Genomic DNA, 27,077 nt, shown 5'->3' with positions numbered 1-27,077 from the left:
ACATTATGAATTCATTAGCTATGCCTAAAGTCACTGTTTTTACTATGATAATCTTCATTTATGCTGCCGAATGTATCTAATTTCACTGATGCTCTGTCTGATAAAAGAAACAACCTTGAGTCAAAAAAGTCAGTCACTACCAACATTTATAATCCAGTACCTTAAACAACAAATCTAATGCTAAAAGAAAAAGAAATGCTGATTAGAAATGGTAGTGGCTGTATTTTGTACTAAAGTGTTTCTCATGTTAACCAGCTGCATTCAAACTGCAAGCTAATTATTTGTATGATTAACATGATCTTAAACTTTCTACATGAAGCAACAGTATGAATTTTCACCTAAAGTTTAAGCTGGCTCCCATTATTCAGTAAATGGCTGTAATTTAAAGAACGTTTTGCCGTCTGTGGTTCAGAAACAAGAATGAAGATTAATGCTGGAACTACTTATATTTGAAAAACTACCAGCCATTCCATGAGCCACTATATTCTTATTATTATATTATACTATATATATATATATATATATATATATATATATATATATATATATATATATATATATATATATATATATATATATATTATACTATAATTATACTATATTCTATAGTGTTTGAGTTCTCTACACGTCTACAGTAGTGCTGTACCTCTATATGGCGCTGGTAACAACTACGAGACTCTATTTTGTTTTTTGTCCTCCTGAGGTTTCTGAAGTGACATAAAACTATTTATTTTGTTTTATTTGGAAATTCCCAAGTCTGAAAACGCATCCTGAAGATTATATCTATACTAGTACATTTTTGTTTTAAAACAACAAAACAGCATCCATAGAATTTCATCTTTGTGTTGTTAAAAGACTACCATTCACATCACACCGATGTGAACTCAAATCCCACGTCAGTCCATGCTCTCAGAATATGCAAGCATAACTGACAGCAGGCTGAAAACCTTAATGGAAATAACCTTTACTGCAAATTGGTCTTATGACGGCTTTCCTACCATGCATGTAAGCAGGTGCAGTATTATTAAATTCATACTTTCACTGAGTAAGAGCTGATACTAAGAACAACAAAGTCAGCAGCTGTTGTTGTGCCATCTCTGTTGTTCACACCGTGTTTAAGGTGTGTCTGTGTGTTATCTTCTGAAAATAGTTATTTAATATAGGCCTGATCAATCAGGGAAGGATGCATACTAATGACCCAGAAGAGCAAATCATTAAGCGAGTCTTTACAATTACATTGTTCCCAAAGGCTTTTGGTTTTGTCCTCATTACCACTAAAGTTGCAGAAACGAGGTCTGGTACAGATCAAAGGTTTTTCATTTTTAATGGTCAGAGTGGCTGGAGAGCTGTTGATGCCAGGTTAAGCTGTTGTAAAAAAAATCACGTTTTATAGTTGATAATGGACCAGTGTTGACATGGGCTTAATGAGTGGTTTAGATTTAGAGGATACTGTTGCACACAGACCTAGATGGAAGTAGAATTACCTCACCTTTCCATCTTTGGTCATTTGTCAATATGAAGTGTGCTGGGTTTTGGACTTTGGTATTTTGTCAGTTCGTACTTTGCAGGCTCAGTTTGTTAAGTATCAGAAGACAGCACATCTGCTGATGTCACAGCTCAGCAAGCAGACCTACAGATCTTTGAAAATGTAATTTTGTGATGGACTCTCTTAATGAATCAGCCACATATTTGAAGTTAAAGACCTACATCCTTGGATAAAAACATCAAAACCAGATCCTTTTATAAAACGGTGCTTTTTTTCAAGATGTAACAAATGGGTTTCTCATACCTTTACTCCTGCTTTTTGATGAAATATGCATTCTGTGTTACTTTGCCATCCCATACAATACCCCACTGATGCATCTTTGATAAAATGGCAGAACAAGAACACATCTGCTGATGTCAACCCTATTGGCTATGCAGACTTTAAACTGGAACAGTACTTCAGCTGGGAATGAGAATGTTTCAGTCGAGAAGACAAGTGCAAATTGAGAAACACCTTTTATCTCCACCCAGTTTCACATGCCTCGGAAGTTGGTAGCGTTAGGCTGTAACTCTGAGGGGAGTGACTAACTGTAATTCCTTGTTAAATACAACACGGTGGAAAAGAAGTGATAATGTTATTTGTCTGAAGTTGCATTTGCCTAGTGCAAAGATCCATTCGGGAGCCATTTATTCATTTATTTTTATTTACTTATTTTCTAAAGCTTCTACTAACAAATGTGGCAACCCTTTAAAGACATAATTACTTTGTGATCAAAGCTGTCTTTAGTCCTGCATGTAGATAATGTTTCTAAACCCTGTGCACACGCTGTTGGTGCATAATCGTAACAGCTAAATAAATGTGATAACTATGTATCTGATTGCAGGAATAAAACTTACAAAGACCTCAAAGTGAGTAAAAGAGGGAAAAATATTATCAAAAGTACAAAGTTACAAGTTTGCCATCTAAGTAGATCAGAATATTTTGTTGCAGTTTGGTGTACTCCTCAAAAGTTTACACAGACTAGCTTTGCTCTCAAATATAAGATGGCGTCGGACCTGTCACACATAGCAGTCAAGTATTTGCATGCAGTTGAGAAACAGGATCTTCTCTGGATGATATCATATTTGCCTTTATGAAATCAGGTGGATCAAAACTGACTGTTAATTTCACTTTCCTTTCCTGTGTTTTATAGAGTTGACTTAATGATGCATAGCTAATGCCATTTTACTGATGTCTGTCTCATTTAAAAAATGTTTTAATTATGATGTGTGATTCATTTCAAATAAATGCCTTTTGTATCAGCGTAGGGCAAATTATTAAACCTCAATGAAGGCATCAAAGTAACTGCAAGTATATTGTGAATTACAATTATTTGCTTAGCAAGTCATTTATTTATTTGTTTAATTACTTTTATAATCATGATAACTTGGCCTAGTTGGTTTCTGTGAAGGCCATTCAAACTTACCAACCCTCATGTAGAAATGCCAGCGGATAGGATATCGTTTAAGACATTTTAGGCGTGTACATATTAAATGCTTCCATGAAAGTGGTAAACAATAGTTGTCAAAATTGAAATTGCAACCACTGTGTTTGTTGAACAACATTTCAAAGTTCGGTTGTTTTTAAATAAAGCATTTCATGACATTTAGGCACCATACAAATAAAGAAAGAAAAAATTAATAAATCAAAAAATTATTTTCACTTGGCTACAAGTAAAAATAATTGACAGGTGAAAACCTTTCAGAATAAACTTTGACCAATTTTAGACATTTGGCTGTTTCCCCATTGTCTTCTTTTGGATAATGTGTTGGACTTCTGCAAAAGCTATTCCTGCTAACTTACCTACTTACTTATGTAGTTTGTAGAATTGTTTTAAAACATAAACTAAGACTCTTTATAACGGTTGCAAACTGTGCCCTAAATTAATAACTAGAGGTATACCATAGTTTTGAAATGGCTTTGTCTTAATATGTCGAGGAGTTTGGGATTGTGTTGATCAGTGCAGACGTTGCTTAGAGCTGTTGCTGTTTAACAAAATTTACATTTATGCAAGTTTTCTGGTAGTAAGTGAGGTAGGGCTGGTCAGGTTTAATTCCAGCATTAAGAACAGTGTACCAGAGATGATGGGCTGTCTTGGAGCAAACACGGCCCATTTCATCTTGCTAATAATAATAATAGTTAATAATAATTTGATGATGATGTTTCTTGCATGTAGAGACTCGGTGGGTCTGGAGTCTGGATGCATCTTGACCTTACGCTTTCTTTGTTTTAGTTAGTTTTCATGGTCTTTCTTGGCATTGAAACATTTATAAATTACATCGTATGTTTCGACAGGCAAGACTTAAGCCTCACACAAGTGCAGCTTTCCATAGCACTAAGATTCATAGCATTAATGCATTTTCATTTTCTTTAGGTGAATCAGTTTTATGACAAGGTAAAGTCTGATTACCCAGAGGGGAGGTATTTACTTTGAGACAGCTTCTTTAAGTGTCATCATCAAGGTTTTTGGGAATTTCCTGCTGTGGCATGATGAGTAGCTGGTTTCAACTGTCTGAGTGTGACGGGGTGTGTGTTTATATACATCTTTGTATATTCAGGATGTGTCCATGGTAACTTTGTTGCTAGTTTTATGTATTGTGGTTAACAAGATAAAACACCTCATGCATACTATAAAATATTGGTCTAGCCTGACATCTAGTGGTTTCATTTAATACATGATGGGGCTACTGTTTTAACCCTACACTTCTTTTCAGCTTTCAACCTTATCTTAGTTAAGGATATTTTGACCCTAATACGACAAGAGTAATTATTAATAAAGAACTGGATACATTTTTAAATGGTTATTTTCTTATTTCTCTCTCCATCCTTTAATTAATCACTTTGGAACTTGATGAATAATGTCCTTGATCTACTCCCTGTCACAAATGAATTGTTTTTAATGGGTTCCTTATTTCTCTCCTGCTCCTCCTCCCCCTCATCACTGCTTTTCCCTTCTCCCTGATACATTTTTCTTACCCTTCCTTGCCAAATTCCCACCTTTTCATCCATTTATCCTCTACAGAAACTCAAACGGCTGTTTCCTGATGAGGTAGGTTAATTGTGTTGTCTCCATCACCAGTGTGCTTCACTTAACCATCTTGGCTAAAACCAACTCACCCATGTGCATCTAATGTCATGTCAAAAGACTAATTCATCATGACACGCTTGTTTTTTATGTATGTTTTGTCTTGTGCTGTGACCAGGTTGAGTGTGCTTGTTTTCACGGTGTTCATTGACTTGGCACATAGATTAGTGATGCCTTCATGTGCTGGCAACAGAAGAACTGCAGATTATCTTTTACAAGATATAAGGGTCACTATATCGATATGTGCCAATATTATATGTATGCCTTAATTAATGTTGTGTGTTTGTGTGTTTTCACCAATAAAAATAATCCACACAAGTTTTGGAAGTTTACCACACGAACAATAATGTTTGCATCATGTTTTAAATTTTTTTTTATTTTTATGATCTGGTGCATGTTTCTGCATGTTTTGTTTGCGTGGCATTTTATCTCAACTAAGATATCTTAGCCCTTTTCATACATATGTATTAAATTAATGGCTTCTTGAAGCTGTTAACAGCCTTGTGTTAGGCATGTGGGACAGTTCCCTGTAGATCAATTTAGATGCAAAAGTGCAGAATTAGCTGCACATTTGTGCAGTATTAAGCTTCTTGTAAGAGATGCAGTCACTGTGAGAAAGCTTTGTTCAAGTCTCTCCAACTTGTAATAGTGATGGATTTAAAAACTTTATTTAAAAAGATTTTTTTTTTGTACTAGCCTCAGGTATTGTTATGCTAATTAACAAAAATCTCTTGCCTGTTTTAATAACAGTACACAAGTTTTTGTTTGTACTGTTTCACAACCATATGCTTGAATGCTGTATATAAAGCCTGCTGGATGGTAATTTATTTGCCCACACAGTTGGCATGAATGAACGTTATAGGTAGATGTAGTTTTTGCAGGACAAGTGAGAAGACTTTTAATCACCGTAGAGTTGTTTCACTGGTTTTCATAGTTGATTACACAGGGCATGTACTGTATAAAGTATTTTACATACAAAACTGATGCCAGGAACTATCAGCAATGAATGACCTCCTGTCTTTTCTGCTTATGTTACTACTGTGTAAGCAATAAAACAAAAACAGGCAGGTGGAGAAAATAATATTAATAGCACTCGAACACAGCAGAACGGTCCAACTTCCAGCGAGAATTTTGAATCTGCAGCTGCATAGGAAGAAATACCTGTCAGATCAGGAGGATAGTATGCATGTTATTTAATGAGGCAAATTTGAGAACTGTTTATATCTGAGACATGTAAATGAAGCACAGAAGGCCAATGCTCTATGTTCCTGGCGGCTGATATTTGGCATGGTTTAAGAGCCATAGGAGTTGAGAACTAAAATACAAGATAACATAATATTTAAAGATGAAATGAGATGTCCACTTCCCACTTTCATCTTGTGCTTCTGAAGTCTGCGATTGACGTTCTACTGTTGCTGTAGTGTATTTTAATGAACGTTCATCAGGGTGCATAATCGCATTTAAGATGGATAAATAAATGCATGTATGAAAGGGGCTAATGTGTTATCGATAAAACTAGGATAAATAATCCATGTGTATTGAACCTAACATTAACACCTGATTTAAGATGCTTTGTGTTAACTCTGTCCTTTTTTCGTGTTGCCTACTAATCCAGTTGGAGCGTTTCACCAGCATGAGAATGAAAAAGGACAAGGAGAAGCCTGGCCACATTCCAAGTCAGCGCCATTCTTCAGCTGCCAACATCGACATCAGCGCTCAGACTGCCATGCTCACGGATCACTCTGATGAATATGTCCTGGAACTCTTTGAACAGATGTTGGTGAGTAAGACAAAAAGAAGGGTTTGAAAGTAATTGCAACATATCACATCCGTCCTGTACTCTCGCCAATGGCTCCCAGTACAGTTCAGAATTAATAATAAACTCTTGGTGTTCGTTTTTAGCACAGTTAATGGCCTTCCATCTCATTATTTATGTGAGCTTTTAAGTTTTCAACACCCAACCCACCAACTTTTGTGTTCTGCTGGCCAGTATCTGTTAGACGTCCCGCGGTTGACGATTCCCGTCACAGGTCCCAAACTCTGTAACGCTCTTCCCGCTGAGCTACGCATCATCTCTGACCTGCAACTGTTTAAAGCCAAAACTTACTTATAGAGATTGGCTTTTGACATATAAGGGCACCATGTTACTTTTCTCGGTTTTAATTTGCTTTATCTACATCTTTTTATTTCTCATTCTTACTCTTTTTTTTTTTTAGGTGTTTTAATTTATATTTTAATTGTATTTACGATATTTATCCTTTTCTTCTTTTTAAGGCTGTGAAGAACTTTGGTCAACTTAGGTCGATGAAATGTGCTATATAAATAACGGTTGATGGATTGATTTTACTCACAAGCACTTTATCCCTCGTTGATATAGTACTGATTTAATCTTTTTTCTTTTTTTTTTATGTGAGCGAGGGGTGTTAGTTTTTAAGCAGTGTTGGATTTGAATGACTTTTGTTTTCACAAAAAGAAGCTCAAAGTAAAATGAAATACTGCCCGAGTTATCAGTATTTGCTGCAAGTATCTTGGCACCATAGACTTTTTTTCCCCAAAATTTCTTTAAACATTGTATAACTCTTCCAGTTTCTTTTTCTTCATTCCATTTTCCTGTCTTTCTCCAGGTGGATATGAACCTGAATGAGGAGAAGCAGCAGCCTCTGAGACAGAAAGATATGATGATCAAACGAGAGATGGTCTCCCAGTACCTTCATACCTCCAAAGCTGTTAGTACTAATGCTCTCTTTATTTATTTTTTTATACGATATCTTCTTCTTGGAAAGAAGCATCTAAATTGCCCATTTCAGTGTACTATCATTTGTCCATAAAACATTTAAGAAAATTGTTTAAAATATATAGTTTAATGAAAGTACCTAATTTTCGTATTTAACCGTCACTGCACACTCACAGCACACTACTTAAGTGCGCTGGGGGATTGAATATATAATTTCGGAAAAATTATATTACAAAAATAACTCTGAATGCAAAGTAATTGGCTGGAGCAGTTTTATGGTATTTAATTGTAAAATAAACCTATTTAGAGAGAAATCCTTCACATATTTTTGTATCAGAATTTCAAATCATGCTTGACTGTTTCTAACCGTTCATACCTTGAAGTTTTTCTTCGTTAGGAAAAGTACTCCTATTACATCCTGTTATAAGGCAATTACAAAGGTAGAACACAAAGTAACTGGTCTGTTTTTTTGTTTGTTTGTTTTTTTTATAAATCAGGGTCAAGACCAAAAGGAGAGCTCCAAGTCAGCCTTGATGTACATCCAGGAGTTGAGGTCAGACTACCGAGACACACAGCTGTTGGCGTGTCTGGAATCCCTACGTGTCTCGCTCAATAATAACCCTGTTAGGTAACAGACACAGACCTACACATAATTCAGATGATAAACATTTGGATATTAAGTACATCTTGGAACGTTGTTAATTGGAATTAAGGTAATGAATGTTGCACTGAAGTTAATGGAAAAACCAAATAATGTTGTTTTTGTCACTCTCAGTTGGGTGCAGAATTTTGGAAATGAGGGTCTGGTTCTGCTTCTGAATATGCTTCGAAAATTGCAGGAGGAGAAAGATGAGTACCCGTAAGTCACATGAGCCACAGAATAAGAAGTGGTGTGTCCTGTTGGTGCTAAATGTGTATTTCTAATTCTTTATGTCTTCTCTGTCATCCGTAAACCAGAATGCTGGGAGTGAAATGTCAACACGAGATAATTCGCTGTCTGAAAGCCTTCATGAACAATAAGGTGAGGCAGCACATTATCACTGATCAATATATTCAATTGTTTTTTTTTTGTCATGTACTGTGGCAGTTATTCCACTAGAGGGCAGTATGAATCCATTCTTGCCAGCTTTATTCAATTCAACATAACAAAAGCTTTGAATTTTCCATGTTATGTTTCAGTTCCTCCGTAATCAATATCTTAAGCTTAATAATTGCTTAACAATAATAAATATTGTTGTATCAAAGATTGAAGAGAATCTTTACTACTATGTCTTCAAGCACGCTATAGATCTCATTGGCCGTGAAAACTACCATAAAAACTTAAATAACATAAATTAGTCCAACATGAATATTTTTTAAAATGCTGTTTTAAGGCTTGTCAATCAAAAGATTAATAAAGGTTTGTTTTAGCTTAGTGATTTTTAGATTTACATCATGAAATATTTGTACTTTTATTCAGATTATTACATCTATGAACCTATTTAGACCTGAGCATGGGAATGACCATACTCTTATGTTACACTCAGACATAGTGGTTTAACAAATACTCCCCATAGAAGGATGTCTCATTCTTTTTTTCGCTTCTTTTTTTAACTTAACTATGATTTGATAGCACTGAAATAATTTTAACCTGTCAGGTGGCTTTTTCCTGGACCAAGAAAGAGTCTTTCTTTGGATTGTAAACACTTTGATGTGGAAAATGAAAGGTTGTTTTTCTATTTACATGTCTGCTCTAAAAACCTAAAATGACCAAATCTCATTCTGCTTTCTATCTTTCTGCTTTCTTTCTCTCTACTGTTAGCATGGTCTGAAATCCATGTTGGAGTCAGCTGAGGGAATTCCTCTGCTGGTCAAAGCCATCAACCCTAGAGTACCTCTCATGATGGTGGATGCTGTCAAGCTGCTCTCTGCCATCTCCATCTTGGAACATCCTGAAAACCTGTGAGAATCAGTAACGATTTTAAGATCATAACTTTAAATTGGACAAACTGTCATGATTGACTTGAACAAACACATATTTACCACGGTTTAACTTTACAACTTTCAATCTAATAGTTTGTGTTATTTCAACAAAAGTATATATAATTTCATGCACTGTAGTTGTGAATAGCTCTGTTGGCGGTGGCCGTTTTGTCCTTATATGCATGTTTAGAAATTCCCTCAAGCAGCTGTATTGTTTTCACAACATTTAACATAACATTTTAAATCAATGGGTGATAGTTATGTGGTGAAAAATGTCATATAATGCTCACCAATGCCTGTTTCTGGCAGTCATGAACGTGTCTTGGAGGCTATTACAGAGGAGGCTGAAAGACGGGACATCGAGAGGTTTCAGCCCCTTATTTCTGGCATGACAAATCTCAACATTAGTCTTAAGGTACTTCGCAAGCATTTGCAATTATCATTAAATTATTAAACATACAAATATTTATTTCCCCCCCCTTGATAAATAGCTGTCTTTGTTGGTCTAAATTGTGGTGTCTGATGTATTTTTGACAGACTGGCTGCATGCAGCTAATCAACGCCTTAATCAGTCGGGGAGAGGAGTTGGACTTCAGAATCCATATTCGCTCTGAACTGTTCAGATTGGGACTTAGAGAACAGCTAAAGGTAAGGAATAATACTTTTTTCAAAAGCGTACAGCAATACATTTTTTCCATATCCTCGCTCTTTGTATCTTTTTCTTTTGATGTCTCTGTCTTCCCGATGGACTTGCACACAGTCATTCTGTAAAAAGTTTCTCTCAGCTGTCAAAACTCAATGTTTCACTGTGAGACTCCTCCTGGCTTTCTCCCCTGAGCCCTTTTATCTCTCTGCCTGTGTCCTGTCCCACTCCCTTTAGGATGTGCGAACGATAGAAAATGAAGAGCTGAGAGTTCAACTCCTTGTGTTTGATGAGCAAACCGAAGATGACTCAGAAGACCTCAAAGCACGTCTTGAGGACATTCGTATTGAAATGGAATATCCTTCCAACGAGCAAAATAGCAAAACTACCATACTTATTTCCTTCCCTCAGAATGAAGAAGATTAGTACAAAACAGTGTCCTGATACTTGCTTCTAGCATTCATTACATCCTCCAATATGATGGAGTTTAAAGAACTTGTTCATCTTCGTCACACAGTGTGCCCTGTTGTTGGCTTCTTATTATTTAATTAAATCTGCCATTAGGGATGAACAAGTGTAAAAGAAGGGCAATCTTACAGACTCTAAAAGTGTAACTTCTCTTAATCAGAAATCATTAAATGCTGATGCTTTTTTCCTGTCTGTAGCCTGCAGTTTTGAACACCAGGTGTCTCCCAGGTGTTACCAAAAGTGCCCATACAGACACGTCTGCACGGTGCACCACTACTCTGCACCCTGGACATGTATTAATTAATACAATACATTAATGAGGCATTAAAATAATTATTTTTCTTTAGTGATAGTTTTGGGAGAGCAATTATGCATTTAGATAGGTGCAAGTCAATTCAGGAAAGCCCAGTGTTTTAAGGTACTGAGGATCATATGTATTAAATATCAAATTTTTAAGTTGACGTGTTCATTGTATTAAACTGTTTGAGCCTTAACTTTTGATTTGCTTCACTGATGTGAGGGAAGTGTTTGAGATCCTCGCCAACACAGTGAAGGACTCCAAGGCTGAAGGTCACTTCCTTTCTGTGATGCAGCACCTGCTACTGATCCGTAATGATTATTTGGCCAGGTAACACGCATGCATGTGCGCACACTCGTACATCTTGAAACTCCCAGAGATGCACTTACATGCACTTTAAAATTCTACTCCTATCCCTCAAAAAGTTAGGATGCTGTGTAAAGTGTTAATAAACAAAACAAGCCAAAAAAAACAGAATGCAAATAACTGCATTCTGTTTTTTAAATGAAAAATGACCCTTGGAGTTAGGGGTGTGGCTATTTCTGTGTAATTGCAACAGTGAATGTGATTAATATGGATGGATCCAATGATTTGCAAAACTCATAAACCCATATTTTATTTATGATGGATCATAGCAAATGTATCTAAGGTTAAAAGTGAGGAAATGTATCGTAAGGCAGAAACATGTCTAAAAAGGTTGGGACAGAGATGTTTTCCATTTTAACAGAAGCCCATATACTTTTGGGTGCTGACGAGACCAGTTACTTGAGTTTTGGAAGATTCATTTTCTCATCTTCTATAGGATTCAAGCTACGTAGCAGCTCGGACAGTCCTGGGTCTTTATGTATTTTTTTGTTTCATGTTGTACAAGATGTTTTCTGTTGGTGAAAGGTTTGGACTGGACAAACCGATTCAGCACCCAGGCTCTTCCACTTTGAGGCCATGCCTTTAATGGATGCAGTACTGTATGTGGTTTAGTGTTGTTTCTGTGAGGGATGCAAAGCCTTCCTTGAAATAGATGTTGCCTGGATGAGAGCAAATGCTGCCCTAAAACCTGCATATACCTTTTAGCATCAATGTTTCCTTTTCACATGTGAAAGCCGGCCATTCCATCAACACTAATGCACCTCCATGTCAGAAATGCAGGCTTTTCAAATGAGCGCTGAAAATAAGGCAGCCTGTCCCCTGTCCATTTTAGTCTGGAGGACCCGGCATCCATATTTTCCAAAGAAGTTAATTTTAAATGAGATTTTGTCAAAGGAAATGGCAACATTTCTGGATCATGTTCACATAAAACTGAGACCATGTAGTGATTACATTACAGAAAGCAGTGAATTACTTGATTTGTAGTGTAGACCATAGGATATTCAAAGTCTAAGTCTAAATGAGAGAAGAGTCTGGCTACTGATTTCACGCCACGTTGTGGTGGAAGCAGCAGGCGTCTTTCACTGCTTAGCAGAGCTGTCGAGAGGGAGTGTAGCTCTGGACGAAGGAGTGAAGTGAGGCAGGAACTGTTTGGGTAATTGTTTGGTAAGCCAGAAGCAGAGCTTTGAACTTGATGCACGCTGCAACCGGAAGCCAGTGCAGAGAGATTAGCAGCGGAGTGACATGAGCTCTCTTGTGTTGGTTGAAGACCAGATGTGGTGCTGCATTCTAGATCATCTGCAGAGGTTTAACCAAGCACGCAGGGACACACAGAGACCATAGAGACCGAATGATGGTGATTTATCCTTTTATTCATTTGGGATGCCCTGCCTTTTATTTTATTTATTTTTTATTATAAGTTGTACCTTCAAGAGACAATGTGCCCTAATTGTGCTAAAAAAGTCACATTCAATTCATGTAAAGTCGGAAAGTTTTGGCACTTGGCAATTTTCATGTTGTAATCTGCATGATGTCAACCAAAAAAGCAGCTCACATGCCAAATAAGACTGTCTGCCCCAGTTGTGGGTAATTTAATGAAACGTAGAACCGTGCCAATTATTAACTTCCTCAGTCAGTATTTCTATTTGAAAATGAAGATGAAAGCTTTGGTTTTATCTTTGTCTATAAACACAAGCGGCAGCACTGCTCCTCTTCTTCAATTCTCCTCACATCACCATCCTTTTTAGGCATATCATCCATTTGCTGTTTGTTTCCTAGAGAACCATTCCAGAGGCCTGAGATTAGTAAATGCCAAAAAAATTGGATAGGAAAAAAGAAAAAAAGTCCAGTTTCATTTTAATGGAACTGAGCACCATCAATCCTTATCAGGGAGAAAAAAGATGTGCTTCTGTCTCCCTCCGTGTTATCGAAAGCAGATGCAGCTAAATGAAAGGAGGTACAAAATGAGAATAAGAGAATGAAGAGAGCAACACAGAATATTGCAGTTGGCACAACATTTTGCATGTCCCTGTTTTTATTTCATAAAAAAAAAACATACACAGGTTTGTCTTTGTTTCAGGGCAAAATTATTTTTGTAGAGATACGACTGTTGGGGTTGGGTTTGTTTGGTCAGTGTTTATTTGTCTGTATTATCGAGGCAAAATATAAATTAAAAAAAATAAAGAATCTATTTCAACACAGTTTGAGGAACAGCTGGACCCATCTAAAGTATTTTCTTTAACACCTTTACATCTTCAAGTTCCTCCTACTCAGCTTTTTCCATCCCAGTGATCTGAGGAGAACACACAATAGAGGTGGTCTCTAATGGACTCCACAGGACAGGAAATAAGGCTGAGAAAGAGGGTTGTGGAGTGGTAGAAGCTAGAGCTTTTTGTGATGCCATGATGAGAGAAAAGAGGTGGAAAGGTGAAGCACTAATGCAGCCAGAACAGAGAGCTGAGGTAAATAGAGTACTGGCTACTCTGCCCATTTTTCCATCCATAGCTGGTTATTTTCTCAAGTGGTACAGAAAGGTTATGACGTCACTCCATCACACACACATTGTTCGGCTGTATCTAGTGTGAGTGTACAAAGATTGACAGGACTTAATAGGACTCGCTGTATCTATATTCTGTGTGTGTGTACTGTATGTATGTATGTGTGTTTATATTGTGTTTATATTTTTATATATATACAGTACATACATACATACACACGCACCAAGTTGAAGATGAACCCTAATTCATCAGTATAACTATATTTTCTAAAAAGGCACTAGATGTCTCTCTCGCTCCATGGATAAATCTCAGGTTGTTTTTTTTAGAGGGAGGGGGGCAAAAAATAAAAAAAAAATTGGGGGAAAAATCCTGAAGTGTAGTGAGAGTGGAATAAGTGGTAGACAAAGGCAGAATGACTGAGACCAGGGAGAGAAGGAGACGGAATAAATAAAGTATTGAGCTTTTGACTCTGGCAGCATCTAATGGGGTCGGGGGAATGAGACACCTTCGAGATTGAGTGTCTGTGTGAAGTTGGCTTGATCAGACATTCGTCCATGGACAGAAACCAGCGTGGTCTCACGAAAGAAGTTGCACACAATCAATCTTTGTGACAGGAAATTCAAACTGCCATGCTCCCACAGACAGCCAATCTCTGTTTCAAAGACAGAGTGGCAAAGCATGTGTGTTCATCCATTTGTCCCAGCAGATGAACATAGTTGCTCTTGGTCTGCCTGAGCCTCGATCCACACAGTGTATCATTATTTCTTAATGACTGTTTCAAATCTGTTTTAAATTAACCACATTGAATTTAACAGCATATATAATGTCAATATGCAAAGTATGCTGTGAGCAGTGTTGCATTTTCTATTTTGCACTAGAAATTAGTTCTACTTTTGAATATCTTCTGCCTTCCCCATCTCTGACATTTCTTTCTCATCTTCTCCAAATCCATCTGTCTGTAAATGCATCTCTCTTTTTTTCTTCCCTCAGGCCTCAGTACTACAAGTTGATAGATGACTGCATCGCTCAGATTGTACTTCACAGGAATGGGGTGGACCCTGACTTCAAGTGCCGTAACCTCAGCCTCAACGTCGAAGGCTTGATCGGTGAGCTAATAGACCATAGCAGACCCGTTATCAGGGCTTCCTCCTCCCTTTACATGTTAACGTCTTGCTCATCATCGTCTTGTGCTACACATCTTATCATGGGCTTTTAGGAGTAATGCAGAATAAAGTGTTAAATAATGATCTTTGAATTTAAAACTTTCAACCATACTTTGGATACAGTGGACAAAGTTGATGTGAATGAGAGTGCACCTGCACCATGACTTACAATTTTCTCATAACTTGTTACAGTTTCTGTCTGCGCAGTTGAGTCAAATACCACAAGGTGGCGCCAGAGAAAAGGCATTATTGTGGGTGCTACAGGTTATAACATCATAGGTTACTTGTATGAAATGAATTTTACCTAGAGGGAAAATGTTTTTTTCAAACCAAGCAATCCCACAGTTACATTTTAGATGGCAACTTTCACGGACCAGTGATGAATGTATTAATAAAACAAGCCAGCAGTGCCAGGTTTCATTTGCATTTTCATTGCTTCATTTCTAGGTGCCTGTGACACAAAGGCACAAGATGCAGAATCCGTACCAGCTACAGGCGTGACATACACCTCTCTTTGGGAATCAAGGAAGAATTAGGGTTGATTTATGGTCTGTCAAAAGTACTCAGTAAGACATGCCACCCAAGGTGTTAAAAAGCGCTCTAGAAATGCAGGTGATGTGTCATCTTTCAAGTGTAGGCATAAAAGGGGCACGTTTTTAGACAGGCAGCTCAGGATGAAATTGATATTGTTCTACTAGATTTGATCACAAAAAGTGCTAGAAATATAACGACCTGTTAAAAAGGAGAGATCATTTTACTAGTTTTCATGGTTGTACAGTTTTCCATTTATAGTGGGTAGTGGGTTAAAATGTCAGATTTTCAGTTTTTGAAATTACAATGAATGCTTGGACATGGACCTTAATCTAACACACGAAACGTGTTGATAGATGGCAGGACTTTGAGGGCCACTGATCTTTGTGATCCATTTCTTGTCAGTCTTTTGTTGAATAGAAATGAGATGCAGACTTCTCCCCCAACAATAATTTTGGGGGAAAGCAGCAGACTTATGCGCATGCAGATTTGTTGACCAGAGTGGCAGTTTTTAGTGACTATTGTAACTAAACCACAGCAGAGTGTAGGTGCAGGCAGTGTCTCATGAGTTCATTGCTCTTTATGGCAGGTCTCGGTTCCTCACTGTAGGAGGCTCTAATTGCACTGCTTCTAAATGGGTCCTGACACACGCATGCTGGCTGGCCTCCTTTTAGGCCACCAGAGTTATTATTTGTGGAAAGAACCCCAATTCTGCCCTGCATGCATTATTTAGTATTTTTCTTTGAACTCTGAAATTCAGCACAGTTTTTTTTTTTTTCTCCCCCTACATTCTCTTTCCCTTAGTGCGCTCTATTCAAAGTTTGTCCCATTTAGCCTAGCCACCGTGACGGATCCATCCCCAAATCCATTTCACATCCAATAACCATGTTAAGTCGGGAATAAATATACTCTGAAATTGCATGCAGGTTGCTGTTATTCAGAAGATTTTTTTTTATTGGGAAAAACATTTAAACTCACATTTTCATTTAGTTAATTAAGATATGCAGAACCTGAAAAATTCTACCCCCCCCACTATATTATTGTAACGTCAGATTTTTTGCAATACATGTTATTCGCTTTTTCACATAATTTCATACAGTTTTGTCATTTTCAACTTTAGTTGCTCACAGCCTTGTATCTTCGCTTTCTGCTCGACTCCCCCCTCCTGGGCATCATAATAAGCTGTCTTTGATCCAGTGACATTGTGGCATTCATCTTCATATTAATTAGCTGTTTCGCTGCATGTGTTTGGTGAGCCCCTAAGCACAGAACCACCTGTTGACCATGCAATTAATCAGTTAATTTATCCTGTCGGCCATTCTTTGTCCTTCTCCCAAGATCCTGTGTCGAGCTGAATATCTGATGCAGCCCAACTCCCAAGCGCACACCACCAAAGGTGTACTAGGGCCATAGAAGTTAATGACATGTAGCAGCAGCACATAATGCGAAGCATCCGCTTGTAATGAGATGCCTCCACAATCGCTTCATAGATCTTGACTGTGGCTAGTGTGATAAGAGAAAAATGGGAAAACAGATGGGATGCTTGCACTCCATGCATGTGTCTGCTTATGAATTTTTGTGAGCACACATACACGCATTGTGCCAGACTGAATGGAAAAAATCTCTTCATGGCCAGATCTCTGTAGGTGTGTTATGAGAACCTTTATCTTATCTACAATCTCTCTCCTCTTTTCTATTTTTGTGTCTTCTCTCTGCAGACAATATGGTGGACCAGACCAAAGTGGAAACCAGTGAAGCCAAAGCTGTTGAGTTGGAGAAAAAGGTGAAACCTGGTCTGATTCATTTAGATTAAAATAATCAAGTCACACTCTTATGCCTCACAGGCAGATGCACATCAACCCTGAGTCACAAAGGCCAAAAGAAAGAGTTCATACACTGTGAAATTTGACGTTTCCACTCAGCCTGTATGCACATTTAGATTGAAATAAAATTCAGCTTGGCCATTGTCAGGATGACGTGGGATGACAAATTAGAACAAACTTGGGACATGAATTGAAAATGACTGTGCACACTTCTGTCATCCACCATAGAAATACAAAAGGGGCTCAAATACGCTGGTTGTGGTTTGCTGCTAACTTGCTGTTTCTGTCCCAGTGACGGGCTAGTTTTCATTCCCAAGTTGCAATTACCGTTTTGTTCATGTGCACAGTGTCAGGTGGCATCAAATACAACAAACGTACAAACTTATACACAGCCACTCACTCGTGAAGACACTTGAAATCAATTTCACACACCGCACACATTGTATTCCTATTTGTGTATGATGGAGTAATTGCAAGCAGCCCCTTTTGCAGGAACAGGGATAAGGTTGTCAAACCACAGACAACCCATATCCTTTTTAGAGAATTAAACAGCCATGTGTCTTTTTGTTCATGTAATCATCTATTTAAATAGACATGCCTTGTTTGCCAAGTGTGCTATGAAAAAAATGTAAACGAATGGACCGTAAGGAAGAATGTTTATTTATATAGGTTGTTAGGTAGGTGAGCTCATGCAAATCCACTGATTCTCCTCACTATAACTGACACTACAGTGTAAATTATACAATGAAACATCAATAGATTGCTGGAAATGATGTCGACAGGTCTTTGAGGTATAGAGATAGAGACTGCTGCCTCTTGAAGGACCCTAAAAGCCTCAGCGTGCAAGCACTCTCTCCTCGTGTTTCACTGTAGAACTGCTTTTTACTAGTCCTCAGCCATCCTTTCAATTAATTGTTTTTCAAATTTATTTCGGCTTTGATCCTACAATCAGACCTCAGCAGTAATCCTGTGGTACTGTCCTATGGATAGAGAATTATTTTTATTCTCGTAGTTTTACTCCCAGATGTTGCTTTGCACACATTTCATCAAACACATTATAGGAGCCACGTTAAATAATAATGGGACAATTGGGACCTTTTCTGAATATACTTAGTTGGAAGAATAAAATGAAATCCCTTGGAAATTAACTATCAAATCATACAACCACAATGAATATACCTCACATTATTTAAAGATCAAAAAAATCTAACTGTAATTCTGTCTCTTCACATCTATAAGCTGGATGCAGAGTTGACGGCACGCCATGAGCTGCAGGTGGAGATAAAGAAACTGGAGGGTGATTATGAACAGAAGCTGCAGGACCTGAGCCAAGAGAAGGAGCAGCTGACCTCTTCTAAGCAGGAGAAAGAAAATGAGAACCAAGGACTCCAGCAACAGCTTAACGCTTTGCAAAATCAGGTACAGGCTGACAATTACTCCCACTTCTTTTAGTCTTTTGATTCAAATACCTAAATATATGCTGTTTACTTTTCTCAGAGTATCTCTCCGAAGTATTGAGTCATAAAATCACAAGAGGCAACTTCTCTGAAAAACTTTTAGTTCACTGAGATAAAATTGACTTTAACCAAGTTTTATACAGTTTTTACACAAAATATTCTGGCAAATTGACCAACTCAGACAAACTTCATTCAGTATTCCATAATTATTTAATGCCGTGCTCAATACAAAAGAGCAAAAACATTGGGACAAAATCAATAAAGACTCAGTTGAATAATTTAATTTTAGTTGTATAATATCCTCGAAACACATGCACACAAAACTGTAACCTCCACAAAAGATATACACAATAAAATATTTCAAGGCTTAAAGAAATACAAAAAAGGCAGTCTAAGCACCACAAAGTTGTTCAACATCAATGCATACCCACACAAAGACGGAACCCCTCTGGTTTTAAATGATTTAGCCAACTGCAAGCATGGCATGAAAAGAGGGAAACTAACTAAAAGGATATTGTGAGATGAAGCCAAATCCTGTAGAGATTAGGAATCTCAATAAATAATGGAAAGTGGGAGAATGGGAGTGACTAAAGAGAGAAGAAAGAAGAAGATAAATGGGAAAAACATTTTTAAAGCCAAGATGCTCAAAAAGAGTGCATGTTTGTGTGTGTGCACTTGTATGCTCAGAAGGCAAAGATGAGGATTGTCTAGCTGTCAGTGTCCTGCTGCCACACCAGCTGGACCCTGCCTCATAGTGACACCCCAACTCACAAACAGACCGAGTGACCCAGAACACTCTGCCTCTGTGCATGTGTGCTCATAACTTCACGAAGATGTTTCTGTGTGTGTCTGTCAGTTGAAGAACTAACCAACTGCCAAACGGAGCTTCATCCAATGTGGCTGATGCCAGAAGAGTCAACTTCTCATAACACAAAAGCCCTAAACAAACAAATCAAGTCCATGCATGGTGATGTCCAAGAGCATGGATCCAGGCATCAAACGAGCTTCTCATGCTAAGATTGCTCACTTTCTGTGACTGAGGCACTGCCCATCGAAGATTTCTTCACATGCCGAGATCTGTGTCCCTGCATATGATGCTGTGCCCAATGCTTCATCTGCTGCCTCACTAAGAAAGCCTGCCTTGGAGGCTCTGTGCCTCTGTTATTGTATTTTCAAAGTCTGAGGAAGAAATGCAATTTGTTACATTTTTGCATAGTGTTCCACAGACATATGCATAACACTCTCAGTAGACATGCATAAGAGCAGATAAAGGAAATACGATTATCAACACTGTATATCTATATTTAAACCCTAATGTTTTTATTAGTTTTATATACCATTAGATAGACCCTCCAGAAAAACGCGGGCAAAAATCCTTGATTCCGCGGACTAAAATCCTTGATTCCGCGGGCTAAAATCATTGAATTTGCGGGCTAAAATCATTGATTATGCGATTAAATGTGCGGGTTTTTTATGTGCTTTTATGCGGTGAAATTGCGGAATATGCTGTAAGTTGCGGAATATGCGGAAAGTTGCAAAATAGGCCTATGCGAAATATGTTCAAAAATTCAGCGGGTCGTCTGATCTGAGGTCGTAAGAGAAAAAAAAGGAGAGCGCGGGTGGAGAGGAGAGAGGCGACCGGCCCGGGGGCCGGCCGCCTCTCTCCTCTCCACCCGCGGCTCGGTGCTCGGGTGATTGCCGGGCGCACCGGCGCGACGAGGGGGACGAGACAGAGCTCCGCCACCCCCCCCCCCCACCCCCCCACGCGTCCGCCGCCACTATCCCCCAAGTGGATGGGAACGTGCGTCCGCCTCCGCCGGCCCTCGCAGGCGCAGTGGTGCGCGGTCAGCGCGGATCCTGAGTCCACCGGCAGCCGCGCCCCCCGCGCAAGCGGGGGGACTCTCTTTTTCCTCTCACCCCCGCGGGTGAGAGCTGCTGTTTGGGGGGTGCGGAGGTCCCCGGGCGGGTCCCGCACGTCGCAACCGGGCGTCCCGATATGTCGTTCACAACACTCCCCCCTTTTTCCAAACTTTATGCGAAAATGTCGGCGATGATGCGGTGAAATCAAGCGAGCCCCGCATAATTCGCATATTCAGCGCGGACATATGCAATATTAACCCCAGTAAAAGTGATTTTTCTGCACCAGACATTGAAATCCACGGAAGGTCTGTAAATCCACGGACAGCCGTGAAATCCGCGAAAAATTCCGCGATCACGGAATCGCGGATTCCTGGAGGGTCTAATTAGAGGCTATCCTGAAAGTTGACAATTGACTAATGCAAATAGTGTTAGTATTTCAGTATTAATATTCTTTTAAGTTTTCATCCTCCCCTCTGATATAAAACTTGGTCATATTTCAAAACTTTTGTCTGAAATCCTCTGTGGTCTTTAAACACTCTTGCTGGTTTTCTCTGCATTTTCTCTCCATCTCCTCCAAACTTCACCCCCCGCTTTCCGTTGTGGTGTAAATTCATTGGAAATGGGTATTACCAAGTGTACACCCAATTGATGTCAGTTCCAGGAATGCCAGCTATACATTTGACAGCTCATAGCTCTTCATAAGTCTTTTCTAGTATTGGCTTTCTAATTCATAGTAAAACTTTACATCCATTATTGACTCGAGTTGTACATGTTGGTTAATATTAATGAAACCAAACTTTGTGCATTTCTTCCTGCAGATTGAAAAGCTGTCAAAGGATCTGGAAGATGCCAAAACTAAAGTCATTACAGTTACTGTTCCTGTGCCAATGCCTGGTGTGACCACTGCACCTACCTCTGTCCTTTCCCCTGGCCAGAATGCTGGTATGCCCCCACCTCCTCCACCCCCACCTTTACCAGGCCAGGTATCCATCCCTGTTCCCCAAGCCCCACCACCTCCTCCTTTACCGGGTCACGCAGGCATTCCTCCTCCTCCACCCCTACCTGGCATGCCAGGACCACCGCCACCTCCACCCCTACCTGGCATGCCAGGGCCTCCACCGCCTCCACCCCTACCTGGCATGCCAGGACCACCGCCGCCTCCACCCCTACCTGGCATGCCAGGACCACCGCCGCCTCCACCCCTACCTGGCATGCCAGGACCACCGCCGCCTCCACCCCTACCTGGCATGCCAGGACCACCGCCGCCTCCACCCCTGCCTGGCATGGCAGGACCACCTCCACCTCCACCGTTGCCAGGAATGGGACCTCCACCACCACCACCGCCCGGGGGTCCAGGTATGCCACCTCCACCACCATTTGGCATGGGAGGCTGGGGTGTTGCTGCGCCACCTTCCTTACCTTTTGGGCTCCAACCTAAAAAGGACTACAAGCCTGAAGTCCAGTTGAAGAGAGCGAACTGGAGTAAGGTCAGTACTGCTAAAGATGGTATATCCAGTATCCAAAAGTAGAAAAGACGGTTGAGATTTGCTAACCTGACCCTGAGAAGAAAAAAAAGAAGTTCTTTCATGCATTAATTCATAATTCATAATATTAATTCATTTTGAGCATTATTTAACCTCTAGGTTAAGTAATTTTCCTTAAATTGCGGGTACGACTTGCCACAGATGTGAATAGGCCCTGATAATTGAGGAATATGTGCCATTGCCTTTTCTGTCAAAAATGAGACCCGTTTTAAAATGTGATGGCAATCAGCTGATGGAAAGTACTTATTTATAGGCTGTTCACACAAAAATATGCAAATATTGTAAAATCTTTGTATCCTATTTTAGTGTAATGTTCTGTTGTTAAAAGCTCAAGGTATGAGTAGAGAATTATGAGATGCAGCTTTGACAGTAAGATTTTCACCTAAAGTGACTTGAATGCATACGTGTATCTCATGACTATGTGCTTCATATTCTTCTCCTGCCTCTCATCTGTGATGGTTAAAACATCAAAACCTCCCTCTGTCTTTCTTTAGCCTAAAGCTACTGTTTAATGGCTAAAGCAGACTTCATCAGCATTTAGCCTCTCTTTCTCACTCTCTCTTTGTTGGGCTGTTGCGAGGGTTTGACAAGGATGTCACAGAAATTGCGTTTTAATAAGCCCCCTTCTTTTAACTGCACCACTGAAAGATAATTAAATTGCTGCTAGAAAGGACAGTATTCTTTTGTAATTTAAATTAAGTTTTTTTTCCCCAGCTTGGTCTCATCCTCCTTTTTGCATGCTCTCTTGCTTTCTTTCTTGTTCCTTCAGCTCATCCCCATATCACATTTCCTTTCCTTACTCTGTCTTTTCTGTCCTACACACATCCCTTAGGCTTTGTCCATAATGAAAGGCCTGATATCACCAAATTTACTACCACTGCTTTTTAGCTCACTGCGTTTTTTTTCTCCCCTTCATTCTCTTTCATATGATAAGGACACTCAGAAAGTCAAGAAAAAAACATGCAGAGTTAATTGTGACTTGTGCGAGAGCATATAAATAAGAAGGAAGAATGGGGGAGGAGAAAAAGGGAAAACAATTATTCTGCGTAAAGCTCAAGTGACTTTATGGTGGAGATGTTGCTATGAAGGTGTTATGAATTAACCTACCGGTACCTTAAATTCTGACTTCCATTTTTTTCTGCCCATTTTCTTCTTCTCCCTGCCTCAGTATCATCATCATACTGCTGCTGACTCAATTCGATGACACCGTTATCTAACACGGTGTTTTCCAACCCTGCTCCTCGGGGCACACTGTCCTGCATGTTTTAGATATCGCCTTGCATCAACTTCAGATTAATGGTCGTCATCAAAGTATGCACAAGTCTTTTGATGACGCAGTCATTTGTATTCAGGTGTGTTGATGCAGGGCAATATCTAAAAAAAACATGCAGGACAGTGTGGGCCGAGGAGCAGGGTTGGGAAACACTGATCTAACAGATGTGATTAATCTCCCTCTTCGTGATTTTTGCCCACCCTTTGTCTTAGATTGGACCTGAGGACCTCTCTGAGAACAGTTTCTGGATCAAGGCCAAAGAGGGGCAATTTGAAAACAATGAGCTCTTCGCCAAACTCACTCTAACCTTCTCCTCACAAACCAAGAGTGAGTGTGTGGCGTGTGTATTTTCATAGTCGTTGTTATGTATGTATCATGCATTTCATGGTATTAAAGAATGTTTTGCTTTGCTTCTCTCCTGCATCTCTCCTCTCCACCCTTGATGTATGCGCCGTACTTCTATCAGGTGCTAAAGGTAAGAATGTTACACAGACTTTGCTTTTCCCCCCACACTTCTCGTCAAGCTTTTATGGATCTTCTTTTCCTTGGAGGAAACACTGCACATTTACATTATTCAGACACGTGGTTTTAAAACAGCCGCTCACATGAGGTCATGAATTATCCAGTCACACCTCGCGGACCATCTTCTCAATGTGCATGTGAGTTGTACAAAGAATGTTCACCTCTAGGTACACTGGATTGGGACTTGGGGATGGACAAAGAGAAAAGGGTATAAGAAGGGATGAGGAGAAGGTCAGTGTTGTCCTTCGACTAGCCACCTGCTGTCCTGGCACAAAACGCTGACACACACACACTTACACCTGCACCTGCACCTGTCTGCTCCTGTCACCTTGTTCCGGTGTCACCAAGCCTTCTGCTCTAACTTCTCCATATTCAAATCTTAATGAGGACGCTGGGAGCTTAGACAGTGTATGTGTGGTTGTGCAAGCAATTTCATCTGACCTTCAGCGTCAGTCTTGGTGCATGTTGCATCTACACACACAGTCCCACTCAGGTCATACACATAAACAGGAGCGTGCATGCACACGTCGCTCATACAACTCTCGATGTCAGTTAAATGTCAGCGTTGGCAGCTGTCCCATCTGCATTCATGTGTATAGCAAATCCTAACGGCCGTCTGCCACTCCATAATTTGACAACAGCCCCCCTCCCTGCATTTCTTTTTTTTTGTTTGGCCTGTGCACCCATGCCACCTCTTTTTATTGGCTGAGACAGATGCCTTTTCTGGATGATGTCTACTAACCTTTTCTGTGAGCTGAGTATAAAGATACCATGGCCTTTTCATAGTCGCACCTGTCTGTATGTCAGCCTCTGTGGATGAGGGTGGTGTGATGGGGTGGGTGTTTGCTGATTTCCCTGGTGTATTGTTAAATGTGTTGGAATTTTGTTGTTGTGAATAAACCATTCTTTGGGATTTCTCTGAGCTTTTATGTAAGCATTATGTTTTCATGGGCATATGTGGTTTAATCTCTGCTGGGCCTGTGGTGTCTGGACATGTTTGTGTGTGTCTGAGGCAGCACATGCTGCAACCCTTTCTGCTCATGCATGTACCCTTTACTCTGTCTTAGCCTTCATTTCATTTAAGCACATTGCTTGCACATCACACATGAACATCTGTTCTAGCATTTGCTAGTTATTGCTAAGTTATTTTAGTTGTCACTCTATATCTCCAACTATATGCATCATAGAATGGAGACACAAAGACATTTAATTCTCCTGTCTACAGCTGTTGAATATGCTTGAATTTTCTTCACAAACTTGGACACATGATGATTTGAGTCTTTATTTATAGGCATCATGTTAAGTGAGAGTGACTCGTCATGTTAAGATGGATTTTGCACAAACACCATCACTTATATCAGGCATGTCATGTTGTCAGGCTCAGCTTAAATCTGGATACATCTGCTGATTTGTGCACAAGCACACATCTGCTGATAAGGTCTATGGATTCAGTTAGCAAATCTCATGCAGAGGACACTTGGTGAACTAATCCAACCTATTCACCTTTGCCGCCCGCTTCCAAGGCAGAACTTTGTTTTTAAAACTGCGTCATTTGTTTTGGATTTCAGTAGTTCTGTTTTGTACTCTAACTTATCTTAGGTGGGAGGTTCCACACTGAAACCTAATACACCAAATCTAAATTGTTGTTATAATTGATCACGGTAACAGTTATTTTTTAACTACATTTCTCTTAACAGAACAATGTTTTATGTGCTTGTTATGGTGTAGCCTGAGTAGAGTTGTTGTCTTTTGATCAGGAAGTTGTCATCTCTTCATCATTAATGTTGAGTCCTGGTCCCCACTGAATGACATAATCTTAATATATTTAGATTATACTTCTAAACTGTTATTCATTGTTTTTCTTTGGCCATAGATTTGTTTTTGAAATGTAGATTAAGTTGATGCACTTCAGCTGCTATACTCAAGTTCCTTCTGTCTGATAAGTTGAATTGATTACTTTTTAAATTCCAAGTGGTTTTTAAGTTATTGTTGTGTCAATGAAAAATAAGAATTACAAATAGAGGTTATGCATTTCATCCTGTCCTAGCAGATAGTCCCTGTATAAGGTTGGCGTGGGCATGAATGAAATCAGTGCTCATTGCAGAAAAACTAAAGAATTCTCAAACTGGGGATACTGTTTTATTGGTATATTGTTGTCCAACATGTCGATCACCCCTAGACAGCTACAGCCTTTTCTTATCAGTTTCTTTGAGTCACTGGCTCTGATGCTGCTGCCCCATCATAAACTTACTGAAGATAGGCCACATCCTGTTCATGTTCAAGATGAGGTAATGATTTTCACACCATCGCCCAAAGCGAACCATCAGTCCTCTATACACATTCTCCTGGCCACCACTGAAACATTGCACAATTGTGGAGTTATTTGAGTGTTTCTGGAGAACACAGGACTCTAAGGGTAGTCCATACTTGTTCCAAAATACTGTTTGAAAAGGAAACTGATCCATGTCAACTCTAGTGTTTCAGCTAAAGATCTCCACCCTCATTACACTTTTGTAAACACATGTCACATGACCGTCCTTGTTCAGTGAGTGTGCACAAGCGAAAGTATGAAATCCCCACTGGAATAACCTTTGATGCAGGTTACTTCTATTATATCTCAATGGTTTTCCTCCTGTGTATTGACATTTTAAAGTGGTGCTGCTGTAGTGACAGCCTGTTGCTGTTGTCTTTTAAGACTGATATTTTTGAAACTGTTCAGATCACAAGTTTACGAGGAGAGGTCAAATAGAGGGAAATTGAGATTAAGGTGGAAATATTTTAAATACTTGTTTGGGATGAAATGAAATACTGTGGTTCTTTTTTTCCTGAGGCATTGCTGGAAAGCAAATCCTTAGCATATACCTCTCCACACAGACTTTATGTAGCATGAGCAGACAAGACTTTAGACACACCAACACAAATAGAAGAGGGGAGCTCACACTGCTTGTTGACAGAGACGGTACAGTCCTGGATGTGTTGCAGTAAAGGGACACGTTGTCACTCCAGATGTTGAGTTGCTGGCTTTGACCCCCCCATGTTATCTTGGGAGATTTCATCTCTATGATCTGCCAATGTTGCAATGCTCCATCTCTACATTGTTGTTTTACACTATTGACACATATCTACATGTCATCTTCTAGTTAGTCCTGTCTCAACATGCCCTGTAGCAGTGCATGTTGAGACATGTTAAAAGCACAGGAGACGTCAAAGAATGGTGCTATTGGCTTTTTGCAGATGTGATTGGACTGAAGCAGGTGGATGATGGTGGATTATCTTCTACTCCTTCCCCCTGATGACTAGCAAGGCAGTGGATCCTGGAAGCTGTTCA

The 27,077-nt window shown here is 39.5% G+C and overlaps 1 protein-coding gene across 1 annotated transcript in view; it reads left to right on the top strand.

Annotated features, from left to right (window-relative positions):
* Window positions 1-27,077, top strand: part of LOC133447359 (protein diaphanous homolog 1-like) — a 92,836-nt gene that overhangs the window by 15,240 nt on the left and 50,519 nt on the right. The window contains exons 2-17 of the mRNA XM_061726032.1: window positions 4,548-4,574; window positions 6,226-6,390; window positions 7,235-7,336; window positions 7,842-7,972; window positions 8,120-8,203; window positions 8,302-8,365; window positions 9,146-9,285; window positions 9,616-9,721; window positions 9,844-9,954; window positions 10,187-10,305; window positions 10,929-11,045; window positions 14,567-14,682; window positions 16,989-17,053; window positions 18,333-18,512; window positions 21,229-21,897; window positions 23,440-23,554. Coding sequence (XP_061582016.1) covers window positions 4,548-4,574; window positions 6,226-6,390; window positions 7,235-7,336; window positions 7,842-7,972; window positions 8,120-8,203; window positions 8,302-8,365; window positions 9,146-9,285; window positions 9,616-9,721; window positions 9,844-9,954; window positions 10,187-10,305; window positions 10,929-11,045; window positions 14,567-14,682; window positions 16,989-17,053; window positions 18,333-18,512; window positions 21,229-21,897; window positions 23,440-23,554 — 2,311 coding nt within the window. The remainder of the gene's footprint in view (window positions 1-4,547; window positions 4,575-6,225; window positions 6,391-7,234; window positions 7,337-7,841; window positions 7,973-8,119; window positions 8,204-8,301; window positions 8,366-9,145; window positions 9,286-9,615; window positions 9,722-9,843; window positions 9,955-10,186; window positions 10,306-10,928; window positions 11,046-14,566; window positions 14,683-16,988; window positions 17,054-18,332; window positions 18,513-21,228; window positions 21,898-23,439; window positions 23,555-27,077) is intronic.

This window comes from Cololabis saira, chromosome 7 (assembly GCF_033807715.1).
Source record: "Cololabis saira isolate AMF1-May2022 chromosome 7, fColSai1.1, whole genome shotgun sequence".
Classification (NCBI taxonomy): Eukaryota; Metazoa; Chordata; class Actinopteri; order Beloniformes; family Belonidae; genus Cololabis; species Cololabis saira.
This window is presented reverse-complemented; position numbering and strand designations above follow the sequence as displayed.